Source organism: Eucyclogobius newberryi, unplaced genomic scaffold, assembly GCF_026437365.1.
Source record: "Eucyclogobius newberryi isolate DKJ021-1_F unplaced genomic scaffold, fEucNew1.0.hap1 SCAF_2, whole genome shotgun sequence".
Classification (NCBI taxonomy): Eukaryota; Metazoa; Chordata; class Actinopteri; order Gobiiformes; family Gobiidae; genus Eucyclogobius; species Eucyclogobius newberryi.
The window spans coordinates 167,501-185,477 of record NW_027315834.1 but is presented as its reverse complement, the minus strand read 5'-3'; the positions used below and the strand labels follow the sequence as shown (position 1 = coordinate 185,477).

Sequence of the window (17,977 nt, the reverse complement as noted above, 5' to 3'; positions counted from 1 at the left end):
TCCTAGTTTAGTCCTGGTTTAGTCTTGGGTTTGGTCTTGGTTTAGTCTTGGGTTTTGGTCTTGGTTTAGTCTTGGTTTGGTCTTGGTTTGGTCTTGGGTTTGGTCATGGTTTAGTCTTGGGTTTGGTCTTGGTTTAGTCTTGGTTTAGTCTTGGGTTTAGTCTTGGGTTTGGTCTTGGTTTAGTCTTGGGTTTGGTCTTGGTTTAGTCTTGGGTTTGGTCTTGGGTTTGGTCTTGGGTTTAGTCTTGGTTTAGTCCTGGTTTAGTCTTGTGTTTAGTCTTGGGTTTGGTCTTGGTTTAGTCTTGGGTTTAGTCCTGTTTTAGTCTTGGTTTAGTCTTGGGTTTGGTCCTGTTTTAGTCAAGGTTTATTCTTAAGTTTGGTCCTGTTTTAGTCATGGTTTAGTCTTGGGTTTGGTCCTGTTTTAGTCTTGGTTTAGTCTTGGGTTTGGTCTTGGTTTAGTCTTTGGTTTAGTCCTGGTTTAGTCTTGGGTTTGGTCTTGGTTTACTCCTGGTTTAGTCTTGGGTTTGACCCTAGTTTAGTCCTGTTTTAGTCTTGGGTTTGGTCTTGGTTAATCTTGGTTTAGTCCTGGTTTAGTCTTGGGTTTAGTCTTGGGTTTGGTCTTTGTTTAGTCGTGGGTTTGGTCTTGGTTTAGTCTTGGGTTTGGTCTTGGGTTTGGTCTTGGGTTTAGTCTTGGTTTAGTCCTGGTTTAGTCTTGGGTTTAGTCTTGGGTTTGGTCTTGGTTTAGTCTTGGGTTTAGTCCTGTTTTAGTCTTGGTTTAGTATTGGGTTTGGTCCTGTTTTAGTCATGGTTTATTCTTGGGTTTGGTCCTGTTTTAGTCATGGTTTAGTCTTGGGTTTGGTCTTGGTTTAGTCTTGGGTTTAGTCCTGGTTTAGTCTTGGGTTTGGTCTTGGTTTACTCCTGGTTTAGTCTTGGGTTTGACCCTAGTTTAGTCCTGTTTTAGTCTTGGGTTTGGTCCTAGTTTAGTCTTGGTTTAGTCTTGAATTTTGGTCTTGGTTTAGTTTTGGGTTTGGTCCTAGTTTAGTCCTGGTTTAGTCTTGGGTTTGGTCTTGGTTTAGTCTTGGGTTTGGTCTTGGTTTAGTCTTGGTTTGGTCTTGGTTTAGTCTTGGGTTTGGTCTTGGTTTAGTCTTGGTTTAGTCCTGGTTTAGTCCTGGTTTAGTCTTGGGTTTAGTCTTGGGTTTGGTCTTGGTTTAGTCTTGGGTTTGGTCTTGGGTTTGGTCTTGGTTTGGTCTTGGGTTTGGTCCTAGTTTAGTCTTGGTTTAGTCTTGGGTTTGGTCTTGGTTTAGTCTTGGGTTTGGTCCTAGTTTAGTCCTGGTTTAGTCTTGGGTTTGGTCTTGGTTTGGTCTTGGTTTAGTCTTGGGTTTGGTCCTAGTTTAGTCTTGGTTTAGTCTTGGGTTTGGTCTTGGGTTTGGTCTTGGTTTAGTTTTGGGTTTGGTCCTAGTTTAGTCTTGGTTTAGTCTTGGGTTTGGTCTTGGTTTGGTCTTGGTTTGGTCTTGGGTTTGGTCATGGTTTAGTCTTGGGTTTGGTCTTGGTTTAGTCTTGGGTTTAGTCTTGGTTTAGTCCTGGTTTAGTCTTGGGTTTAGTCTTGGGTTTGGTCTTGGTTTAGTCTTGGGTTTGGTCTTGGTTTAGTCTTGGGTTTAGTCTTGGTTTAGTCCTGGTTTAGTCTTGGGTTTAGTCTTGGGTTTGGTCTTGGTTTAGTCTTGGGTTTGGTCTTGGTTTGGTCTTGGTTTAGTCCTGGTTTAGTCTTGGGTTTAGTCTTGGGTTCAGTCTTGGTTTGGTCTTGGTTTAGTCTTGGGTTTGGTCCTAGTTTAGTCTTGGTTTAGTCTTGGGTTTGGCCTTGGTTTAGTCTTGGGTTTGGTCCTAGTTTAGTCCTGGTTTAGTCTTGGGTTTGGTCTTGGTTTGGTCTTGGTTTAGTCTTGGGTTTGGTCCTAGTTTAGTCTTGGTTTAGTCTTGGGTTTGGTCTTGGGTTTGGTCTTGGTTTAGTTTTGGGTTTGGTCCTAGTTTAGTCTTGGTTTAGTCTTGGGTTTGGTCTTGGTTTAGTTTTGGGTTTGGTCCTAGTTTAGTCCTGGTTTAGTCTTGGGTTTGGTCTTGGTTTAGTCTTGGGTTTGGTCTTGGTTTAGTCTTGGTTTGGTCTTGGTTTGGTCTATGTTTGGTCTTGGTTTGGTCTTGGTTTGGTCTTGGGTTTGGTCATGGTTTAGTCTTGGGTTTGGTCTTGGTTTAGTCTTGGGTTTAGTCTTGGTTTAGTCCTGGTTTAGTCTTGGGTTTAGTCTTGGGTTTGGTCTTGGTTTAGTCTTGGGTTTGGTCTTGGTTTAGTCTTGGTTTAGTCCTAGTTTAGTCCTGGTTGAGTCTCTTTTTTATACATTTGTTGGGTTTATTTAAGAGGGACAATGTACATGAGTCACATTTCAGTAAATGTGAAACACACACTAAAGATACAAACAGTGCTGTGTGTGTTTGTGTAGTGTGTGTTGTGTTGTGTGTTTGTGTTGCAGCTCGTGTGTGTGTTGTGTTGAAGTGTTGTGTGTTTGTGTTGCAACTCGTGTGTGTTTTGTGTTGAAGTGTTGTGTGTTTGTGTTGCAGCTCGTGTGGGTTGTGTTGAAGTGTTGTGTGTTTGTGTTGCAGCTCGTGTGTGTGTTGTGTTGAATTGTTGTGTGTTTGTGTTGCAGCTCGTGTGTGTGTTGTGTTGAAGTGTTGTGTGTTTGTGTTGCAACTCGTGTGTGTTTTGTGTTGAAGTGTTGTGTGTTTGTGTTGCAGCTCGTGTGGGTTGTGTTGAAGTGTTGTGTGTTTGTGTTGCAGCTCGTGTGTGTGTTGTGTTGAATTGTTGTGTGTTTGTGTTGCAGCTCGTGTGTGTGTTGTGTTGAAGTGTTGTGTGTTTGTGTTGCAGCTCGTGTGTGTTGTGTTGAAGTGTCGTGTGTTTGTGTTGCAGCTCGTGTGTGTGTTGTGTTGAAATGTTGTGTGTTTGTGTTGCAGCTCAAGTGTGTGTTGTGTTGAAGTGTTGTGTGTTTGTGTTGCAGCTCGTGTGTGTTGTGTTGAAGTGTTGTGTGTTTGTGTTGCAGCTCGTGTGTGTGTTGTGTTGAAGTGTTGTGTGTTTGTGTTGCAGCTCGTGTGTGTGTTGTGTTGAAGTGTTGTGTGTTTGTGTTGCAGCTCGTGTATGTGTTGTGTTGAAGTGTTGTGTGTTTGTCTTGTGTGTTTGTGTTGCAGCTCGTGTGTGTTGTGTTGAAGTGTTGTGTGTTTGTGTTGCAGCTAGTGTATGTGTTGTGTTGAATTGTTATGTGTTTGTGTTGCAGCTCGTGTATTTATTGTGTTGAAGTGTTGTGTGTTTGTGTTGCAGCTCGTGTGTGTTGTGTTGAAGTGTTGTGTGTTTGTGTTGCAGCTCGTGTGTGTGTTGTGTTGAAATGTTGTGTGTTTGTGTTGCAGCTCAAGTGTGTGTTGTGTTGAAGTGTTGTGTGTTTGTGTTGCAGCTCGTGTGTGTTGTGTTGAAGTGTTGTGTGTTTGTGTTGCAGCTCGTGTGTGTGTTGTGTTGAAGTGTTGTGTGTTTGTGTTGCAGCTTGTCCGTGTTGTGTTGAAGTGTTGTTTGTTTGTGTTGCAGCTCCTGTGTGTTGTGTTGAAGTGTTGTGTGTTTGTGTTGCAGCTCGTGTGTGTGTTGTGTTGAAGTGCTGTGTGTTTGTGTTGCAGCTCGTGTGTGTGTTGTGTTGAATTGTTGTGTGTTTGTGTTGCAGCTCGTGTGTGTGTTGTGGCGAAGTGTCGTTTGTTTGTGTTGCAGCTCGTGTGTGTGTTGTGTTGAAATGTTGTGTGTTTGTGTTGCAGCTCAAGTGTGTGTTGTGTTGAAGTGTTGTGTGTTTGTGTTGCAGCTCGTGTGTGTTGTGTTGAAGTGTTGTGTGTTTGTGTTGCAGCTCGTGTGTGTGTTGATTTGAAGTGTTGTGTGTTTGTGTTGCAGCTTGTCAGTGTTGTGTTGAAGTGTTGTTTGTTTGTGTTGCAGCTCCTGTGTGTTGTGTTGAAGTGTTGTGTGTTTGTGTTGCAGCTCGTGTGTGTGTTGTGTTGAAGTGCTGTGTGTTTGTGTTGCAGCTCGTGTGTGTGTTGTGTTGAATTGTTGTGTGTTTGTGTTGCAGCTCGTGTGTGTGTTGTGGCGAAGTGTCGTTTGTTTGTGTTGCAGCTCGTGTGTGTGTTGTGTTGAAGTGTTGTTTGTTTGTGTTGCAGCTAGTGTGTGTGTTGTGTTGAAGTGTTGTGTGTTGTGTTGCAGCTCGTGTGTGTTGTGTTGAAGTGTTATTTGTTTGTGTTGCAGCTCGTGTGTGTGTTGTGTTGAAATGTTGTGTGTTTGTGTTGTAGCTTGTCTGTGTTGTGTTGAAGTGTTGTTTGTTTTTGTTGCAGCTCCTTTGTGTTGTGTTGAAGTGTTGTGTGTTTGTGTTGCAGCTCGTGTGTGTGTTGTGTTGAATTGTTGTGTGTTTGTGTTGCAGTTCGTGTGTTGTGTTGAAGTGTTATTTGTTTGTGTTGCAGCTCGTGTGTGTGTTGTGTTGAAGTGTTGTGTGTTTGTGTTGCAGCTTGTCTGTTTTGTGTTGAAGTGTTGTTTGTTTGTGTTGCAGCTCCTGTGTGTTGTGTTGAAGTGTTGTGTGTTTGTGTTGCAGCTCGTGTGTGTGTTGTGTTGAAGTGTTGTTTGTTTGTGTTGCAGCTCCTGCGTGTTGTGTGTTTGTGTTGCAGCTCGTGTGTATGTTGTGTTTAATTGTTGTGTGTTTGTGTTGCAGCTCGTGTGTGTTTTGAAGTGTTGTGTGTTTGTGTTGCAGCTCATGTGTGTGTTGTGTTGAAGTGTTGTGTGTTTGTGTTGCAGCTCGTGTGAGTGTTGTGTTGAAGTGTTGTTTGTTTGTGTTGCAGCTCCTGTGTGTTGTGTTGAAGTGTTGTGTGTTTGTGTTGCAGCTCGTGTGTGTGTTGTGTTGAAATGTTGTGTGTTTGTGTTGCAGCTCAAGTGTGTGTTGTGTTGAAGTGTTGTGTGTTTGTGTTGCAGCTCGTGTGTGTTGTGTTGAAGTGTTGTGTGTTTGTGTTGCAGCTCGTGTGTGTGTTGCGTTGAAGTGTTGTGTGTTTGTGTTGCAGCTTGTCTGTGTTGTGTTGAAGTGTTGTTTGTTTGTGTTGCAGCTCCTGTGTGTTGTGTTGAAGTGTTGTGTGTTTGTGTTGCAGCTCGTGTGTGTGTTGTGTTGAAGTGTTGTGTGTTTGTGTTGCAGCTCGTGTGTGTGTTGTGGCGAAGTGTCGTTTGTTTGTGTTGCAGCTCGTGTGTGTGTTGTGTTGAAGTGTTGTTTGTTTGTGTTGCAGCTAGTGTGTGTGTTGTGTTGAAGTGTTGTGTGTTGTGTTGCAGCTCGTGTGTGTTGTGTTGAAGTGTTATTTGTTTGTGTTGCAGCTCGTGTCTGTGTTGTGTTGAAGTGTTGTTTGTTTGTGTTGCAGCTCCTTTGTGTTGTGTTGAAGTGTTCTGTGTTTGTGTTGCAGCTCGTGTGTGTGTTGTGTTGAATTGTTGTGTGTTTGTGTTGCAGCTCGTGTGTTGTGTTGAAGTGTTATTTGTTTGTGTTGCAGCTCGTGTGTGTGTTGTGTTGAAGTGTTGTGTGTTTGTGTTGCAGCTCCTGTGTGTTGTGTTGAAGTGTTGTGTGTTTGTGTTGCAGCTCGTGTGTGTGTTGTGTTGAAGTGTTGTGTGTTTGTGTTGCAGCTCGTGTGTGTGTTGTGGCGAAGTGTCGTTTGTTTGTGTTGCAGCTCGTGTGTGTGTTGTGTTGAAGTGTTGTTTGTTTGTGTTGCAGCTAGTGTGTGTGTTGTGTTGAAGTGTTGTGTGTTGTGTTGCAGCTCGTGTGTGTTGTGTTGAAGTGTTATTTGTTTGTGTTGCAGCTCGTGTCTGTGTTGTGTTGAAGTGTTGTTTGTTTGTGTTGCAGCTCCTTTGTGTTGTGTTGAAGTGTTCTGTGTTTGTGTTGCAGCTCGTGTGTGTGTTGTGTTGAATTGTTGTGTGTTTGTGTTGCAGCTCGTGTGTTGTGTTGAAGTGTTATTTGTTTGTGTTGCAGCTCGTGTGTGTGTTGTGTTGAAGTGTTGTGTGTTTGTTTTGCTGCTTGTCTGTTTTGTGTTGAAGTGTTGTTTGTTTGTGTTGCAGCTCCCGTGTGTTGTGTTGAAGTGTTGTGTGTTTGTGTTGCAGCTCGTGTGTGTGTTGTGTTGAAGTGTTGTGTGTTTGTGTTGCAGCCCGTGTGTGTGTTGTGTTGAAGTGTTGTGTGTTTGTGTTGCAGCTCGTGTGTGTGTTATGTTGAATTGTTGTGTGTTTGTGTTGCAGCTCGTGTGTGTGTTGTGTTGAAGTGTTGTGTGTTTGTGTTGCAGCCCGTGTGTGTGTTGTGTTGAAGTGTTGTGTGTTTGTGTTGCAGCTCGTGTGTGTGTTGTGTTGAAGTGTTGTGTGTTTGTGTTGCAGCTTGTGTGTGTTGTGTTGAAGTGTTGTGTGTTTATGTTGCAGCTCGTGTGTGTGTGTGTTGTGTTGAATTGTTGTGTGTTTGTGTTGGAGCTCTTATGTGTGTTGTGTTGAAGTGTTGTGTGTTTGTGTTGCAACTCGTGTGTGTGTTTTGTTGAAGTGTTGTTTGTTTGTGTTGCAGCTCCTGTGTGTTGTGTGTTTGTGTTGCAGCTCGTGTGTGTGTTGTGTTTAATTGTTGTGTGTTTGTGTTGCAGCTCGTGTGTGTTTTGAAGTGTTGTGTGTTTGTGTTGCAGCTCATGTGTGTGTTGTGTTGAAGTGTTGTTTGTTTGTGTTGCAGCTCATGTGAGTGTTGTGTTGAAGTGTTGTTTGTTTGTGTTGCAGCTCGTGTGTGTGTTGTGTTGAAGTGTTGTTTGTTTGTGTTGCAGCTCGTGTTTGTTGTGTTGAAGTGTTGTGTGTTTGTGTTGCAGCCCGTGTGTGTGTTGTGTTGAAGTGTTGTGTGTTTGTGTTGCTGCTCATGTGTGTGTTGTGTTGAAGTGTTGTGTGTTTGTGTTGCAGCTCCTGTGTGTGTTGTGTTGAAGTGTTGTGTCTTTGTGTTGCAGCTTGTGTGTGTGTTGTGTTAAAGTGTTGTGTGTTTGTGTTGCAGCTCGTGTGTGTGACAGGATGAAGGTGCCACTGCTCATCGTCCTGCTCTTCACTGCAGTCCTCTGTCGACCGGTCAGTCTCTTCTCAATGTCCAGACCCTTACGCCCTGTTTCCTATGCCCTTTACCCTACGCCCTGTCTCCTATGCCCTTTACCCTACGCCCTGTCCCCTATGCCCTTTACCCTATACCCTACGCCCTGTCTCCTATGCCCTTTACCCTACGCCCTGTCTCCTATGCCCTTTTCCCTTTACCCCTACGCCCTGTCTCCTATGCCCTTTACCCTACGCCCTGTCTCCTATGCCCTTTACCCTTTACCCTACGCCCTGTCTCTTATGCCCTTTATATTTACCCTACACCCTGTCTCCTATGCCCTTTACCCTTTACCTCTACGCCCTGTCTCTTATGCCCTTTACCCTTTACCCTACGCCCTGTCTCCTTTGCCCTTTACCCTTTACCCTACACCCTGTCTCCTATGCCCTTTACCCTACGCCCTGTCTCCTATGCCCTTTACCCTTTACCCTACGCCCTGTCTCCTATGCCCTTTACCCTTTACTCTACGCCCTGTCTCCTATGCCATATACCCTACGCCCTGTCTCCTAAGCCCTTTACCCTTTACCCTACGCCTTGTCTCCTAAGCCCTTTACCTTTTACACTACACCCTGTCTCCTTTGCCCTTTACCCTTTACCCTACGCCCTGTCTCCTATGCCCCTTTACCCTTTACCCTACGCCCTGTCTCCTATGCCCTTTACCCTTTACCCTACGCCCTGTCTCCTATGCCCTTTACCCTTTACCCTACGCCCTGTCTCCTAAGCTCTTTACGCTTTACCCTACACCCTGTCTCCTATGCCCTTTACCCTATGCCCTGTCTCCTATGCCCTTTACCCTTTACCCTACGCCCTGTCTCCTAAGCCCTTTACCCTTTACCCTACATCCTGTCTTCTATGCCCTTTACCCTTTACCGTACGCCCTGTCTCCTATGCCCTTTACCAAAGGGGCATAGGAGACAGGGGGTAGGGTAAAGACCCTACCCCTGTCTCCTATGCCCCTTTACCCTTTACCCTACGCCCTGTCTCCTATGCCCTTTACCCTTTACCCTACGCCCTGTCTCCTATGCCCTTTACCCTTTACCCTACGCCCTGTCTCCTATGCCCTTTACCCTACATCCTACGCCCTGTCTCCTATGCCCCTTTACCCTTTACCCTACGCCCTGTCTCCTATGCCCTTTACCCTTTACCCTACGCCCTGTCTCTTATGCCCTTTACCCTACGCCCTTTCTCCTATGCCCTTTACTCTTTACCCTGCGCCCTGTCTCCTAAGCCCTTTACCCTACGCCCTGTCTCCTAAGCCCTTTACCCTGTCTCCTATGCCCTTTACCCTTTACCCTACGCCCTGTCTCCTATGCCCCTTTACCCTTTACCCTACGCCCTGTCTGCTATTCCCTCTACCCTTTACCCTACGCCCTGTCTCCTATATTTTTTACCCTTTACCCTACGCCCTGTCTCCTATGCCCTTTACCCTTTACCCTACGCCCTGTCTCCTTTGCCCTGTACCCTTTACCCTACGCCCTGTCTCCTATGCCCTTTACCCTACGCCCTGTCTCCTATGCCCTTTACCCTACATCCTACGCCCTGTCTCCTATATTTTTTACCCTTTACCCTACGCCCTGTCTCCTATGCCCTTTACCCTTTACCCTACGCCTTGTCTCCAATGACTTTTACCCTTTACCCTACGCCCTGTCTCCTATGCCCTTTACCCTGTCTGCTATGCCCTTTACCCATTACCCTACGCCCTGTCTCCTATGCCCTTTACCCTTTACCCTGTCTCCTATGCCCTTTACCCTTTACCCCTACGCCCTGTCTCCTATGCCCTTTACCCTGCGCCCTGTCTCCTGTGCCCTTTATCCTATGCCCTTTACCCTACACCCTGTCTCCTATGCCCTTTACCCTTTACCCTACGCCCTGTCTCCTATGCCCTTTACCATTTATCCTGCACCCTGTCACCTATGCCCTTTACCCTTTACCCTACGCCCTGTCTCCTATGCCCTTTACCCTACACCCTGTCTCCTCTGCCCTTTACCCTTTACCCTACGCCAAGACATCCGTGGACTCAAACTTGTGTATTTTGTTTGTTCAGGCAAGGAAGGTTTCTCTGAGCAGTTCTGAGAGTTCTGAAGAGGTGGTGAGTATGCACTTTTCTCCACCACTAAACTCAATATGAAGATGTCTTCATGTCGTCATGTCTTCATGTCTTCATGCCGGTCCACTGTCCTTCTGGTGTGTCCCACAGGTGAGGCGTCCCAGGCCTGCACTCAGGACACAGTCTGTGTCACAGTCCTCTTCTGTACAGGTCAGTAGAGCCAGACTGAGAGGGCTGACAGGTGAATTCAGCCTGTGGTGATCAGATGTTGAAGAAAGTTCTTTTGGCTCCTAAATGCTGTGCTCCTGTTTCAGCACCTGTCAGTGTCCAGCACCTCAGACGACAGTAGCGAGGTCTCAGAAGAACAGGTGAGACCCTCCCACCTCATCCTACCTCATTCCACCTCATCCTACCTCATCCTACCTCATCCCACCTCATTCCACCTCATCCCACCTCATTCCACCTCATCCTACCTCATCCTACCTCATCCCACCTCATCCTACCTCATTACACCTCATCCTACCTCATCCGCCCTCATCTCACCTCATCCTACCTCATCCCACCTCATCCCACCTTATCCCACCTTATCCCACCTTATCCCACCTCATCCTACCTCATCCCACCTCATCCTACCTCATCCCACCTCATCCTGCCTCATCCTGCCTCATCCTGCCTCATCCCACCTCATTCTACCTCATCCCACCTCATCTTACCTCATCCCACCTCATCTTACCTCATCCCACCTCATCCCACCTCATCCTACCTCATCCCACCTCATCCTACCTCATCCCACCTCATCCCACCTCATCCCACCTCATCCTACCCCATCCCACCTCATCCTACCTCATCCCACCTCATCCTACCTCATCCCACCTCATCCTACCTCATCCCACCTCATCCCGCCTCATCCCACCTCATCCCACCTCATCCCACCTCATCTTACCTCATCCTACCTCATCCCACCTCATCCCACCTCTTCCTACCTCATCTTACCTCATACTACCTCATCCCACCTCATCCCACCTCATCCCACCTCATCCCACCTCATCCTACCTCATCCCACCTCATCTTACCTCATCCTACCTCATCCCACCTCATCCTACCTCATCCCACCTCATCCTACCTCATCCCACCTCATCCTACCTCATCCTACCTCATCCCACCTCATCCTACCTCATCCTACCTCATCCCACCTCATCCCACCTCATCCTACCTCATCCCACCTCATCCCACCTCATCCCACCTCATCCCACCTCATCCTACCTCATCCCACCTCATCCCACTTCATCCTACCTCATCCCACCTCATCCCACCTCATCCCACCTCATCCCACCTCATCCCACCTCATCCTACCTCATCCCACCTCTGACTATAATGCAATGCTTCTGTTCAGAGGAATGTTGTGTGTGTTGTGACAGGCTGTTTCAGGACAGATGAAGGCTGCTGCTGACGTCATGTCCCACTCACTGTCCCACTCACTGTCCCACTCACTGTCCAACTCAATGTCCCACTCACTGTCCGACTCGGTGTCTGCCACGGCCTCCACCTCCACTCAGAGCCCGGACAGTGAGGACAGTGACGAAGATGATGATGATGATGATGAGCAGGAGGAGGACGATGACACAGAAGTAAGTGACACAAGCGCATCCCGTGTGGAGACAGGGGGAGACAAGGGCCTGTGGTCATGGGGGGGGACAAGGGGGAGACAAGGGCCTGTGGTCATGGGGGGGGGCAGGGGGAGACAAGGGCCTGTGGTCATGGGGGGGACAAGGGGAGACAAGTGCCTGTGGTGGTGGTGGGGGGGGGGCAGGGGGAGACAAGGGCCTGTGGTGGGGGGACAAGGGGAGACAAGTGCCTGTGGTGGTGGGGGGGACAAGGGGAGTCAAGGGCCTGTGGTGGTGGGGGGGGGTCAAGGGCAGACAAGTGCCTGTGGTGGTGGGGGGGACAAAGGGAGACAAGTGCCTGTGGTGGTGGGGGGGGGACAAGGGGAGACAAGTGCCTGTGGTGGGGGGGACAAGGGGAGACAAGTGCCTGTGTTGGTGGGGGGGACAAGGGGAGACAAGTGCCTGTGGTGGTGGGGGGGACAAGGGGAGACAAGTGCCTGTGGTGGTGGGGGGAGACAAGGGGAGACAAGTGCCTGTGGTGGTGGGGAACAAGGGGAGACAAGTGCCTGTGGTGATGGGGAACAAGGGGAGACAAGTGCCTGTGGTGGTGGCGGACAAGGGGAGACAAGTGCCTGTGGTGGTGGGGGGGTAGAAGGGGAGACAAGTGCCTGTGGTGGTGGGGGATAAGGGGAGACAAGTGCCTGTGGTGGTGCGGGACAAGGGGAGACAAGTTCCTGTGGTGGTGGGGGACAAGGGGAGACAAGTTCCTGTGGTGGTGGGGGACAAGGGGAGACAAGTGCCTGTGGTTGTGGGGGGGACAAGGGGAGACAAGTGCCTGAGAAATCGTGACAGAACTAAATATAAAACAGACACAACACTTTTTTTCAGGAAACTGAGGAGGAGTCAGAGAGCTCTGAGTCCGGTGAGGCGTCCACTGTGTCCACAGCCACCATGTCCCCGGTGATTGTGACGGACGATGTTACCACAGCAACCATTGTGGAAGAGATGACCACTGACCCCTTCCAGCCCACCATCATCACAGACGACACAGCTGATTCTGGACGTGGAGACAGCCTGGGCTCGTACCCCAGCGAGTACAAGACCATCGTGTACGTGGAGGACAAGTCTTACAACAAAGTGCCTGAAGCTCACAAGTCCTGGGACTACGGCAAGAAGAGCGCCTACCAACCCGCCTACGGCAACGAGGTGCACAAGGCCTACAAGACCTACAAGGTAAACAATGACCCCTGCCCTCCACATGAACATCTGACCACAGGTTGATGGTGCGTCATGTCTTAATTCAGATGTTCAAGGGGGCGCTGTAGAGCCTTTGAACATTATACATATATTTGTATTATACATATATATATATTATATATACCGTATATCATTGTGTTCAGCTCCTCATTTTGCATCGTATAATCGTATATTTGTGCAAAATAGAACATCTCATATCAGAGAAACACGTAACATTTAAAAAATTGGCTGTTATTTTAGAGCGCCTGCCACGTCCACATTTGAAAGAAATCATGACCTCCAATCGCACGTGGGTGTGGCCCAATCGCACGTGGGTGTGGCCCAATCGCGCGTGGGTGTGGCCCAATCGCGCGTGGGTGTGGCCCAATCGCACGTGGGTGTGGCCCAATCGCACGTGGGTGTGGCCCAATCGCACGTGGGTGTGGCCCAATCTCACGTGGGTGTGGCCCAATCGCACGTGGGTGTGGCTCAATCGCACGTGGGTGTGGCTCAATCGCACGTGGGTGTGGCTCAATCGCACGTGGGTGTGGCTCAATCGCACGTGGGTGTGGCTCAATCGCACGTGGGTGTGGCTCAATCGCACGTGGGTGTGGCTCAATCGCACGTGGGTGTGGCTCAATCGCACATGGGTGTGGCTCAATCGCACGTGGGTGTGGCCCAATCGCACGTGGGTGTGGCTCATTATGACTGAACATCCAACGTGGGAAAAATAAAGTATGAGGTGTAAAATGTGAAAATATGGCTCCTCCCTAAAGCCATAGGGTCATAATATCATCTCTACTTATCCTGAAGTATATTTGTAACCCTAAGTTCTTTCTTTTCATATACAAATATACAGAACCACCAGGGTGTAACATCAACTGCACCTAAATACAAACAAGACCACAAAGGTCCCATTTTGTCCAGAGTCGAGTGAATTTGTCTCATTTGTCTAATGTCTGTCACGATGTCACTCTCGTCCACTTTGTATTCCAAAAGTCTTAATTCAGCTCCAGTTTTTGATTTGGTTCTTCTGACATGACGGACAAATTGAGGATCTCCAGAAAGGAATGTACATGATCTTTATCTCCTGAAATGTTAGAGAGAGGGTTCAAATGATGATTGAGATTATAATACTTAAAACATGTTCTTTCAGCAGTTTTGTTGCTATTTCCCGTGAGGTCAGATCTTTCATTTCTCTTTTTCATATTCTGTAGCATTTTAGGACATCCCTACTCGGCATGATTTACCGATTTGCAGATCCTTTAGCTTTTTCTCCCTTCATTTCTTTCTCTCTAGACTGCTTTGGAAGCGTCCCAAAGGAGGCGGAGTCTCATGTTCCTCCAGAGAAGTCTTAATGCTTAAGTACATTTTAAACAAAGGTCATGAAGCAGCTGCATTGAGCCTGAATCTGCCAAACCCTAGATCTGTCGTTATTGAGAAGACAACAGTCATCTATTCTGGAATAGTGTATGTGGATTAGAAAAATGGGTGCACTGGCGCCCCCTAGGGTTCATATCCCTCCATATGTCAATCAATCCTATTTTCTAACAAGAGACAGAACTTCTTCTTTATTGTTCCTCCAGAGCCTCTTGAGCTCCACCTAACCTAACAAGACCCTAACCCTGTGCAGCTGTGGGCGGCCCCCAAGGATCTGCGCTAGCATTAGCATCGTTACCTTGTGGGCAAGAGGGTTTTTCCCCGAGGTTATAACCCTTCAGTTTTAAATGTTTAGTTCCACAATCCTTGCTTTTTCCGAGTTTAGTCATGTCTTATCTTCTTGCTCCTTGGTTTGTGGGTGAAAAGGAGATTCAAAGGCAAATATCGGGAGCAGGACGACTAGTCCGACTGCGCCATTCCCGGAAGTCCTGTAAAAACATGAATGAACGTCATGTGCCTGTATTACTATGACCCTAAATACACATTTTACGCAACAGCAGTCCTTAAACTGAACACATCTTTCAGCAGAGCAACACGCTGCAGTGAAGCGCTCGCTCAGGAAACAAACAGCCTCAAATGACCTTAATTAAAGGCCTTTTAATTAAAGAGCTACTGTGAATGTTTTCTGGAGATTCCGTCATCTTTGTCTCATGAAAATATTATTGCTTTGTTTGGAATGTTTCACTGTTAAACAATTATTGTACAATTATTCATCGTTCAGTCAATTACAGGTTTTACTTGCAAAAAAACAAAAATTAACACAAAATAAATACAAATCTTAGTATGGTGAAGGCACCAAAGTTTTATGCCATTTTGTTGAGCATTCCAGAGAAAGAACATTTGAACCAATGAAATATGGTCCTCTCCACCTAAAAATCATTAAGAATTCATCACTAATGAAGCAAAGGAAGAATCATAGTTTCTTTGTGTTTGGTGTGCAGGTTCACCAGGAGCTGCTGGAGGAGGACACCAGCACCCCAGAGGTGGAGACCCAGGACCTGAACCCCCGACAGGCCTCTCTGGACACGGAAAGCAGCTTCAGCCTGAGCGACAGCATCAGCCACAGCTCCGGGACCAGCGACAGCTCCGGGACCAGCGACAGCTCCGGGACCAGCGACAGCTCCGGGACCACTGAGAAGGAGCAGACAAAGTAAACCAACATTTCACTGCAACAAAAAGAATATGTACATGATAAAAGGACTTCAGAATTGAGAATTGTAATCTTGATTTAAGTTTGTTTGATTTGTTTTCATGATTTTAATCCTTGGATTGTCTTTGTTTTCAGTGTTAGTTTGTTACTCCTGGCTTTAGTACATATTGTGCTTCTTAAATAAGAAATTGAATTTAATATATTTTTACAAATGTAGATATTCCTTTACAAAGCACATCATATAGATTGTGTGTACATGATGTCACTCCATGAGCACCTTTAGGTGGGGTCAATACTATGATAAACAGCCTGGTCCAAAGGTGGTTCAATCATCAAAAATATCAATAATGGTGCAGCCACACGGCGCGTTCACACGGCGCGGTCACACGGAGCGGTCACACGGCGCGGTCTCACGGCGCGGTCTCACGGCGCGGTCACATCTGTTCAGCGCACATGCTCAGTGGAGGAGTTGTTGTGTTTCCTGGTGTTGTTGTTCTCTTTGTGCGATGGCAGAGCAGGTGGAGAAAGTGGCTTTGGTTTATTTACAAACAGAGGTGATGGGCCCAGGGGCCAGTCCGGGTCCACATACTTAAGAGCTGAGCAGAGTTTAGTTAATATCGTTATTTGCTCCAAGAGCTGCGTCTGGAGGATTTTTTATCGTTGCGGGGTTTGTTATGGATCTTTTCCGGGGTGTCTGGCACGTCACTGCAGCGTCAGCTCTGATTGGCTGCTGCGGCGTATCGGCCGCAAAAAAGTTCAGCTTTGTCCAACTTTTCTGCGTCGAACGCTCTGGCCGCCTTGGAGCGTCGGTCCAGGGCGTCCGACGCTCAAACGCCAGACCAGACCAGTGCCCCAGACGCACCGTGAAAACGCTCGAAACGAACAGCAAAAACTCTGTGTGTCCAAATAGACCGGACGCTTTGATGCCGCGGTCTGAACGGCGCTTAATAATGGGACATTTCGACTTCTAGCTGGAAGTCATGCCTCATTCATCCAGGAATGTTCCGTTGTAGAAAAAGATTCAGTTGTTTCATCTGGTTTGAAAGAGGATTTGTAAGGAGGCCATTTTTGTTTTACACAAAAGAGAATCCCTCTTTAAACAGGAACAGGAGGTTTAAGGTACAATCTACTGGTCATGTATAACAGTATTTGAAGACATGGGGTGGGATCAGCCCTGGCCATTTGAATGGTAATCAGGTACTCAACAGTGATGAGGGAGTAGCAGGCAGGTAACCATAGGACTTTGATGGCCATTACAAGGCTGTTGGGGTAACAAATAAGATTAGTTTCAGGAGAAACTGATAGTGCAAACAAATAGATCAAAAGGATAGGCTCTTATCAGGACTATCCGCCTGATGGGCGGGGCTTACTCAAAGAAGGATGAATATCAGAGTTCTCAGACTAGATCCACAGATTGAAAATGACTTTTGGAGAGTCGAGTCCAGATGAAACAACTGAATCTTTTTCTACTTTATACTATTACAACACTATTACAACACTATTACAACACTATTACACTATCAGGAGATTACAGAAGATGTTTCTGGCTCTTTTTATTGAGTTCTGTGCGTAATAGCACCTGCTAGCTCTGTACCTCCTGTTGAATTTGATGGCTCATTCCAAAAAGGCAGCTCCTCTTCCTGGTCTCTAACTCCTTTGACTCCTTTACCTTTGGGGTCATGAGGTCAACCATAAGAGTTCTAGATAGTTTGGAGAATCAGTCAGTCAGAATACTCTATGCAGCCTCACCATCAGCAGCACAGCCTTACCATCAGCAGCACAGCCTGACCATCAGCAGCACAGCCTCACCATCAGCACAGCCTCACCATCAGAGCACAGCCTCACCATCAGCAGCACAGCCTCACCATCAGCACAGCCTCACCATCAGAGCACAGCCTCACCATCAGCAGCACAGCCTCACCATCAGCAGCACAGCCTCACCATCAGCAGCACAGCCTCACCATCAGCAGCACAGCCTCAGCATCAGCAGCACAGCCTCACCATCAGCACAGCCTCACCATCAGCAGCACAGCCTCACCATCAGCAGCACAGCCTCACCATCAGCACAGCCTCACCATCAGCAGCACAGCCTCACCATCAGCAGCACAGCCTCACCATCAGCAGCACAGCCTCACCATCAGCAGCACAGCCTCACCATCAGCACAGCCTCACCATCAGCAGCACAGCCTCACCATCAGCAGCACAGCCTCACCATCAGCAGCACAGCCTCACCATCAGCAGCACAGCCTCAGCATCAGCAGCACAGCCTCACCATCAGCACAGCCTCACCATCAGCAGCACAGCCTCACCATCAGCACAGCCTCACCATCAGCAGCACAGCCTCACCATCAGCACAGCCTCAGCCTGACCATCTTCAGGTCTTCAGGAGTGGCCCTGTCAGGAGTGGCCCTGTCAGGAGTGGCCCTGTCAGGAGTGGCCCTGTCAGGAGTGGCCCTGTCAGGAGTGGCCCTGTCAGGAGCAGCTCTGTCACTCCAAAAGACCTGAGTCTCCTCAGGAGGTAGAGCCGACTCTGGCTCTTCCTGTACAGTCTGTGTTATGAGTCCAGTTTGTGGTTCAGATGAACACCAGGTCCTTGTATGAGTCACTCTCTCAATGTCCCGTCCCTGGATGTTCACTGGTGAGGGGGGCATGGCCTCTGTGGAAGTCCACCACCATCTCCTTGGTCTTCCCCGCGTTGATGAGGAGGAGGTTCCACAAAGTCCTTCTCCAGTCCTCTGTCCTCCACATCATCGTCTGTGATGAGTCCGATGATGGCAGAGTGGTCAGAGAACTTCTGCAGGACACAGCTGTCCCTGTCTGAGGTCTGCAGTGTAGAGGGTGAAGAGAAAGGACGTGAGGACGGTGCCCTGGGGCCCCCCCACACTGCAGGTCCCCCACACTGCAGGTCCCTCACACTGCAGGTCCGAGTGTCAGACACACAGTCCCGGGCTCTCACAAACTGGGGTCGGTCTGTGAGGTGGTCCAGGATTCACTCTGCCAGGTCGTACTCCACATCAGCCGTCTCCAGCTTGTCCCTCAGGAGCTCGTGGTGTTGAAGGCGCTAGAGAGATGAAAGAACAGGATCCTCACAGAGCTGCCAGGCTTCTCCAGGTGAGAGGGAGAGCGGTGCAGCAGGGAGATGACGGCGTCCTCCACTCCGATGCCAGGCCGGTCTGCAAACTGCAGCGGGTCCATGGCTGAGCTCACGGTGGAGCGGAGGTGGTTCAGGACCAGCTCCAGTGTCTTCATCAGGACGTGAGAGACACCGGCCTGAAGCTGTTGAGGTCTTTGGGATGCGGTGTCTTGGGCACAAGTACCAGACAGGAGGTCTTCAG

The 17,977-nt window shown here is 48.2% G+C and overlaps 1 protein-coding gene across 1 annotated transcript in view; it reads left to right on the top strand.

The window, feature by feature from the left end:
* spp1 (secreted phosphoprotein 1) overlaps nt 1–17,977 on the top strand; it is a 34,037-nt gene that overhangs the window by 13,168 nt on the left and 2,892 nt on the right. Inside the window, exons 2-8 of the mRNA XM_072455235.1 lie at nt 7,076–7,146; nt 9,210–9,254; nt 9,363–9,422; nt 9,527–10,588; nt 10,631–10,840; nt 11,705–12,049; nt 14,404–14,642. Of these exons, the coding sequence (XP_072311336.1) occupies nt 7,093–7,146; nt 9,210–9,254; nt 9,363–9,422; nt 9,527–10,588; nt 10,631–10,840; nt 11,705–12,049; nt 14,404–14,642 (2,015 nt within the window). The 5' untranslated portion in view covers nt 7,076–7,092. The remainder of the gene's footprint in view (nt 1–7,075; nt 7,147–9,209; nt 9,255–9,362; nt 9,423–9,526; nt 10,589–10,630; nt 10,841–11,704; nt 12,050–14,403; nt 14,643–17,977) is intronic.